The sequence below is a fragment of the Astatotilapia calliptera genome, chromosome 8 (genome assembly GCF_964374335.1).
Source record: "Astatotilapia calliptera chromosome 8, fAstCal68.1, whole genome shotgun sequence".
NCBI lineage: Eukaryota > Metazoa > Chordata > Actinopteri > Cichliformes > Cichlidae > Astatotilapia > Astatotilapia calliptera.
Genome location: NC_137429.1, coordinates 19,870,327 through 19,879,228, shown reverse-complemented (window position 1 = coordinate 19,879,228; position 8,902 = coordinate 19,870,327). Strand labels below are relative to the sequence as shown.

Below are 8,902 nucleotides of genomic sequence, written 5' to 3'. Positions count from 1 at the left end.
TCCACTATCAGGCATTCAGATCAGAACTCCACATAGCATCCACCCCATCAGCCTTCAGCATTCTGTCAATGGAGGCCTTCATAGAGCTCAGTTTGGAGTATGTAACAAAGCACAAAGCAGCAGGAAAGCTGAGCATGAAGATGCTATAAGCATATAATCCTAACCTGATGAATTAAGTGGATGTTCTGGTGCAGAAAGACAAACATTGTAGTAATTTGAATTAGGGGAAGGGTTGAATTTAGGTTTTTGAGTGGGTTATGCACTATGGTGATGGGGGATGGGATGGTGGTTGATTTGGTAGAGAAAAAACAAAACAGGAAGCCGGCAGATAAATTGCAAATTACATTCCATGTGTGTCTTGTGGGTTAACAGTTCCAGAACAGAGACTCTAGGGGAACCAAGTGTATTTTGCTCTTTTTCCCCATGGTTCACAGAGACTGGTGTTAGCTTACATGTGGGTCAGGGGAATACATATTTAAAAGTTGGAACATTTTTTTTCTTCCTGTATGTAGGGTCTTAAAGTGAACTCCTGTTTTGTGACTAATTTAGATATTTAGATATAGTTTTTGTATTTTTTAAACTCCCATTAATTCTATGAAAAGAAACAGAGTCATAAAAGTGATTTACAGCTGGCTGTCAGCGCAATTTCACATTGCTAATACATAGAGACAGGGTTTGTCATTATCTGGCAGCTTCCCAGGGGACACTTCTTAGGTGATAAAAAGGCAGGTCTAAGAGCTAAAGGGGTTAAGGATCAGATGTTCTGCAGCCCTTTTACTATGGAATGGTATGGCACAGACCAGTCTAAAGGGGGAGGTCAGGCTGCTCATCTCTTGTTCTTTTTTCGCTTTAAGTTCCTCTCAGGACATTTGTCTTCCGCTGAGTTGGAGCACGCTCGTATCTGTTTAACGTCAGCGCTGTACCAGATGCGTGCCTCGATAAGGTCACAACAGGATGTTGACACTGTAGACACAGACATTTTGTGCACTCACCTGTGTAAAAGAAGAACATTCATTTGCAAGATAGTGCCCCAAATGTACCAATGCTGCTATACTACAACTGATTGAAAAGTATAGGGTGTCAGACACATGACCTCCAACCAATTTCCAGGGCAGACTTCATGCTACACTAAAATCTGTGGAGTGCAACTTAACCTGCTCGTTGCAGTTGTTCTCTTTGTTTTCCAACACACTTTTTCTTGTGTATATCCAAACAGTGATGTTGAAGACCTATGAGCAGTTGCAATGACTAAAAAACCTGCACTAAATACCTGAGACACACTTTTTTCTTTAAAAATAGTAGATGAAGTGTTTGCAATTTGCCTGTGAAAAGTGCACAGTGAACTACAACCCCCCAAGGGGCATTATTTCACTGGGGATGAAGGAGAGAGTACTTCTGGGAGAGAGCAACTCCTAAAGGATGAAGGGGGAGAGTGGGAGCTTACTCCATCAATTAGAGAAGGTCAGCTAGGCCAGGTTTTAGCCAGTGGTCAGCCAATAAAGTAGACATGATGAAAGATAGCACATTGCTGTGGAGTACAGGAAAATAGGGAGGAGATGGAGCTGCAGTTTCTTGATAAAGAAAGGAAGCAAGTACAAACAAAACCTGAGAGGAACTGGGGTGGAGGGAGATTTGAGAGAAGGAAAGGCTGCTTTAAAAACTCTGGCCTGTTCCATGAACTCACTAAGGAGATTAAGGGTTTAATAAACTTCCCATTGGACACCAGAAGTTTGAGCAATAGGCAGTGGAGTGAGGCAAACGGTGGCTGTCACAAGAGTGCTCATGTGAGGGGCAGGCCATGTATATCATGCAACTCTTAGATTAAAAATACTCAAAATATAAACTGAAAATACTAAAACAGAGATCATTTAGCTGGAAGAAACTCCTCTGATGGTTTCATGATGTTGATAAGCATATGGAAAAGTTAAATATCTTTTTTTTTTTAGAGTCAGAGCATTCAAGAGTAATCCTGATGTGTGAAATGCCTGATTCAAATTAGCTGTCTGCTACGAGCGGAAATCCTTTCATATTGAGTTTCGTTTCCTTTTCTTTTAAAGCAAACCATTCGCCACTGCAGCAGTGTGTGTGTGTGTGTGTGTGTGTGTGTGTGTGTGTGTGTGTGTGTGTGTGTGTGTGTGTGTGTGTGTGTGTGTGTGTGTGTGTGTGTGTGTGTGTGGTAACAAAAATAGCAGACATTTCGGTACGGTGCCAGCCAGCAGAGCGATAGAGAGCAGGAACAGGAGGTTTATAAGAGTGACAAGTAGTTATAGTGACAGACGAGGTTTTCACACCATTAACCACAGTTACAGAATGTCTGCTAGAGGTCCAAATATATATTGATACCAAAGCTGGTACTGGTATCGGATCAATACTAGTGTGATAGGATAGGATACTTTATTTCTCTTCCCCAAGTTCAGTATTCACCCCACTGCACTGATTTATTTAAATAATTTTCTTGGCAATGAAAAAATATACCTCAAACGTGCACAATGAAAAAATCCTATACAGCCTATAGCACATTTAAACAACAGAAGTTGACATAAAGTGCTTTAGAGATAGGCACGTCTACATTTCAGGTCTCCTAAAAAAATTAGCTTCAAATTACATTAAAAGAGACGAAAAGCTGAAAGGTGTGTTTTGTTGTATCAACTAATTATTGTGGAAAATGAAAATCGCACCGATCACGCGGTCATTAAAATGTGTAGAGGATTTCTAAATTGATGATACATTTCATAAATCATAGCACACTGCTTCTCCCTGTATAAGCTGCCTTTACAAGTATCGGTATTGGTATCAACAAAACGGTCCATGTATTTACTTGGTTTCGGATTGATATTAAAATTCGCTGTATCGCACACCACTAGAGTCTGCAGCTCCCTGTAGTTAATGCACTTGCTTCTGAAGGATGTCGAGATCTGACAGGAAGGGAGGGACACCGCTAGGGGCAGGGCAGCGGAGCGAGCATGAGGCGCCGACACCTAGGCAGTGACTTTGCACAGAGGGGCTGTTAATGGGCAGGTCTCTGCGAAGCAGCAGCCTACCTGTTGGAGCTCATTGCGGCAGAGTTGCCACCCGGACCCCATGCTCGTTCGCTGATCGTGGACCTGCGAGAGCTGAGTGCACCTAACAAGGGAGAAAACAACGGAAACATGTCTGAAAGACTTTTACTCTGCGCTGTTTTGGCCGTGTGCCACTGGACGCAAACTTGCACTGGATTTAATATAGATGAACGGTTTCCTGTGATCAAAGAGGGGAAAACCAGGGGGAGCTTGTTTGGGTTCTCTGTAGCTTTGCATGAGCAGACGGTGGGCTCCAGACAGTATCTGTAAGTATAGTTGGATAATGCATTTTTCAGAAATTGCTTTATATTTTCTTTTTTTTTAATTTAGAGGTAATATGTCGGCAGGCAAACAGTCGTGGTAAAGCAGCACTTTCTGTTCACCTCGTACTGTGCACGGTTAACTGCGCAAAAGTAGGATACGACGCTTTATTGTCACCTGTCGAGCGTTTCTTTGCTCCACTTACATACTACCTGTGAGAGAAACAACTTGCTGGAGACCACGTCTGCAGATTTAGTTAGACCAAACCAGACATTTGTTCTAGTACAGTGAGAATATAGGACAGGTGCTCTACGCTCTTTGGAAGTAATTCGACGAAGTTCGTACCCGGCGGCGTTGTAAATCTTTGCCGTGCACTGTCAACGTGTAGAAAACGTGTCTCATAACACGTTCGGCCTGATGTGACCTGTTTTGAAAGCAAAACTGTTGTTTTTTTTTTCTTTCTTTTTTTACACGATCACCATATTACATGACTTTTACACAAATTTGTTTTATCTCACTGTCAGTTTTTTTTCTTACTTGCTCGGTTTGTCTTTTTTTATTCATTATTGCAACAATAATGAACGAAACTGAAAATCGCATTGTTTAAAGTGAATAGATGAGATTTATTTTTAATAGTTTCTGCTGCTGGTCCAGCTGTTGGTGGAAACACTCACAAACACACTTGTTTTTAACCAGCATTCACAGTTCTCTGAACACAGATAAATCCTGGTTTGTAAACCACGTGTATGCTTCTAGTTTGGAAGCCAGTCCTGGTACAATAAGAGCATTTTTATCCTGATGTGCATTTCAGTGCATTGTGATTGAACTTTCAGTCATGATGTGGGTGGCTGTATTATATTCAGTTATTAAATATTTGTAAAGTAAACATTTGCACATCTACTCACTCTGTATTTGGAATTTGGGTGGAACTATTGTTGCCGCTATCGGCTAGAGAGAACTTGGGGTTGTTTCCTGTTAAAGCTTTTACTGGCCTGTAACACTTCACAGCTTAACACCAGTGTGGAGCACTTGCAAGGATTTACATAGGAAGTGACTGCTTTTGTATCTGTTGAAGTTCAGGGATGTCGCGTCTTTGCTGTCTTCGTGGCATTTCTAATGAGAGCTCCTCAAACTGTGTTACTGTGCAGTATAGGATTTCACTCGGTCAATTAGAGCAGCCCCTTCATCCATCCGCTTCCATGATCACACAGCATGTTTGTAATGTGCTGTTATCAGTGTCGTTCTGCTTTGAAGAGTAAAGCATGAAGAAACGTTTCAGATCAGAGCCCACTTCCTCTGTGCTCTCATCAGTGAAGTTAGATATAAGGTTTATTTCTCATTGCAAGTCATGCAATGACAGATTAGATTAGAAGACCAAACTCACTCTCATGTCTGAGCTGTAAGTATAAACCTAGATGGTTCTGCATAAAACTGGAAAGGGGAAGAAATATATGTCTGCATGAATTACCTGAATAACATACTCCTGTACTGCCAAGCTTAAGTCCAAATGTGCTGGTTATTGGCCAGTGTTAGCTATGCTGCTAGCTCTGTTTAACCCATAAAAACTAACGTTACTGCAATATTAATATAATTGTAGCCTAAATCTCACACTGAAAATACGTCTTCTGCTTAAAGATTCACATCACACAGCAGGGCATGTCATGTTGTGGGCATGCAGTGTAGCACACATCTGCAGGGAAAAACACAATGCTGTTGATGTCACCTATTTCATCTTACGAGACATAAGTGAAACCCGCTTTGATATGTGGTTTGGAGATAGTGGCGCTCACAAAACAATAGTTGGCCGAGTCAATAGGCGATAAGAGTGCATGACTCTGTAAAGACATAACAGTGTGCTGGTGTCTGCAATGTCTTAGAGGAAGGGATTTTAAAATAAGTTTCTTTTGTGGTTGCATATCTGTCTCAATGAACCCCACAGCTTTTAGCGACATATTTTCTCTGGCTGGAACTGCAGTGTGAATATCTGAAAAACGCCAAGACGTATGCACCAGTCATGACATGTACAGAGAAGAACACTGTTCTTTGTTGTCCTTGTGAGTCAGAGTTCAGGATACCAGTCGAGTCAAATGACTTCCACTCCCATTTCTGGAATAAAGAGTTTGTTTGTTGTTGTTGTTTTTAATTGAAACCTTCTAAGATGCAGGTTATTATCCAGTTACACTAAATGGTTGCTGAGCTGAATTTCAACAATATATTTTGAATATGGGTTGCACATCCAATTAGTAGATCAGCATTGCTTCTTGTTGGGGATGGGCTTTACCCAAATAATCCAAGAACTACCTGAGGCCAATTTGTACCAACTATTCACCTCCCCACTCCCCCTATCTGTTTGGATCACCCATTTAAGGTCTCAGAGAGATTTTTTTCCCCGAGAAGGTCTTTTTTTTTTTTCTCTGTTGTTTCAGGGAAGGGGGGGAAACAGGGCAGTCAGCTGGCCACCTATTGGCTCTTCCAGTCCCCTGACCTTATGGTATTTTAGGAATGTATTACTCTTCTCTGCACAGTTACAACCTGCCAGGTTTCAGGTTGAGACAAGACAGGAGGGCGAATGATTATCCAAGAGAGAATACACATAAAAACTCCAAATATTTGACTCAAACTGATCCAAAAACTGCTTCATTTTACAGATGAAAGCTGAAAAAATAACACATTCTTTTGACTGATGAATACGCCAGAGTTGACGTGGCTGGGATCGAGGATCATCCCTGTCTGACTGCAGCAGCCAGAGGCTATGAAAGTCAACGATTTAATTTGACGGGGCCTTCCCCTTTCTGCTGCGAGGTGAAAATTAAACTGGTCCACCCACTGTACACACATCTGATGTTCAGTTAGAACATGCACAGGAACATACGTCACCTTTCGTCATATGTTTCGATAGAAGTAAACTTTTCTGGCAAACCCTGTTTCTCAAAGCACCCCGGTGATTTTACTTTTTCAATCTTTTATCACAGCTTTTTGTGTCGTTTACGTGCTCCAGTACAGTATTGTGCAATGGGTTGTAAGCTCTGTAAGGGCCTTATACAGTCAATAGAACTGTTCACTGGACTGATCAGTGATAGAAGTCTGTGGGCCGTAAACGTGACTGTAATCCAACATTCCTGCTAATACATATGTGATAGTGGTCTTTGTCATTGAACGAGGTCTATCAAAGGGCTAGTGTCATGCCTCGATGCAACACTTTCATGTCTATCCCATGCAAGCCAGTAGGTTTTACACTGACACAGAATCTTTTTCAAATAGAAGATCAAATAGAAATTTGGAGTAAAAAGTAGGTTAAAATGGGGTTAAAGTGATTTTATGCTGAGCGACGGCTGTTGGTATAAAATCCCTTTACCATGGTTACGGGCCCTGATCTTAACGCAGTTATTCGCTGTATCCAATCAGCTGGTAATGACATGAGTTGCATTCTGTGTAGCAGCACAAAAACGGCTTCTAAAAACATGTTGAAATGGATCCCAGCACGGCTCGGGGTTCCTGCTAATCTCCACAGAGCAGATTGGTTATGGTGGCGCTTTCATTAGAAATACCTGCAGTGAGGACTGTTTTTATCTTAACAAAAGTGTAAGAGATCCCCTCCCTCTTTCCTCCCCCGGTTGCATAAATGCCCTCAGCTGCACAGAAAAGAAGCTAGCCTCCAGGCTACTGGGAGCTACCTGTAGCTTGAAAAACCCATATGCTCCAGTACCTCTCTGTCTTCATGCCATTTTTCACCTTTGAAGAGAGAAATGATCCACAAGTATTGGATTACACTTGGTATTTTTTTTAGGAAGTGTGCGTGTGCTGCAACTTGTTGTGCGTCCGTAAAATACAAATAAGTGCTGGTATAAATATAGGATGTTCCAACGCTTATTACTGATAAAAGGCTAAATAAATATTTATAAATAAATAGATGTATGAAATGAATATGTAAACAAAGAGAGATAAAAAAAATCTGGCGTTGGAAAATTTCCAGGCATTAGCAGGTAAAGGCAGATGTTTCATGCACACCTGCACTTCTTTTATATAAGCTGAGTAATATCTGAGAGAAACTTGGCACTGAACATGCACGCCAACATGGGTTGCTGTCAGCTCTGTTACAGCTGTGTGGCTGACTGTCCATCTGTGTCTCCCACAGCTACTTCTCTTCTTTTACATACAGCAATGGACAACATTTTAATAGTAATACTGTTACTAATACTGTGAGCCTCTTGTGATTTCTGGCTTCATGGTTCACTACTGAGGTATGGCGTCACTGAGAAGCATGTGGTCAGGTTTAGTCCAGCGGTATGTGTATTCCTGTTTACATGTATACATTTGTATGTACACCGTTCAGGCATAACGTTATGACCCCTGCTTCATATTGTGTTGGTGCCAAAACAGCCCTGACCTATCAAGTTGTGGACTCCACTTGACCCTTCAAGGTGTAGTGTGGTATCTGGCACCAAGATGTTAGCAGCAGTTTTGCAAGGTGTCCAGCACATCCCACAGATGGGTGATTGGATTGATATCTGGGGAATTTGGAGGCCAAGTCAACACTTTAAACTCATTGTTGTGCTACTCAAACCATTTCTGAACCATTTTTGCTTTGAGGCCTGCTGAAGAGGCCACAGCCTTCACAGCATTCAGTTTCCATGAAAGGTTGTACATGGTCTACAACAATGCTTAGGTATTATTGTAGACCATGGGGTGGCTTTTGGACATTGGAGTGTGAATGTGTGTGAATGTTAAATAGAAAGCACTTAGAGCATAGAAAAAAGGGCTGGGTGAATGAGGTAAGTTGTGTGAAGCACTTTGAGTGCTCTGATAGGATGGAACAGCACTATATAAGAACCAGTCCATTTAGATGGTACATGCCAAGGATGTTACATTGCCCAAAGCATCAAACTGCTTTGGGCAAGCCTGCTCTGTTAGCTTGTTTCTTCCCATAGTGCAACCTGGTGCCAGGTGTTATACAGTTAAGCGATGCGCACAAACTCGGTCATCCAATTGATGTAAAAGAAAATGTGATGCATAAGACCAGGTCACTGGACCATTACTGTGTGTTGCAGTTCTCTTGCTTGCGTGCCCATTGTTGGTGCTTTAGGTGGTGGACAGGAGTCAGCATAGGCACCCTGACTGGTCTGTGACTATGCAGCCCTATACACAACAAACCGTGATGCACTTTTTGAATCAATCTGAGCTACTGTAGCTCATCTGTTGGATCAGACAACACAGGCCAGGCTCTTCAAAATTTGGCACTTGTCAAACTCACTCAAATCCCCACGTTTGTCCATTTTTCCTGCTTTTAACACATTTCTATTTAAGGACAAAATGTTCAGTTAATCCCTAATATATCTTACCTACTGACGGATACTATGATGAAGAGAAGATCAGTTATTTACCTTTAACTGTCGGTGGTCACAATGTTTTGCCTGATCGGTATATTTCTCTGTCAGTTATGTGTGTGTGTGTGGACGGGTATTAACATCTTCATGGGGACCAAAAATTGGTAGTTTACTATACTTGTGGGGACAAACACAAGTATAGGACAAACAGTTTGAAAGCATTTTTGAGACTCAAAATGTGGTTTTAGTGTCAGGGTT

The 8,902-nt window shown here is 41.6% G+C and overlaps 1 protein-coding gene across 2 annotated transcripts in view; it reads left to right on the top strand.

The window, feature by feature from the left end:
* Window positions 1–2,918: 2,918 nt before the first annotated feature.
* The window catches only part of itga3b (integrin, alpha 3b), a 29,056-nt gene continuing 23,072 nt past the window's right edge, over window positions 2,919–8,902 (top strand). Inside the window, exon 1 of one of the 2 annotated variants that reach the window (XM_080305566.1) lies at window positions 2,919–3,325. In XM_080305566.1, coding sequence (XP_080161692.1) covers window positions 3,150–3,325 — 176 coding nt within the window. In that variant the 5' untranslated portion in view covers window positions 2,919–3,149. The remainder of the gene's footprint in view (window positions 3,326–8,902) is intronic. The other variant, XM_026178915.2, reaches the window with a different exon arrangement.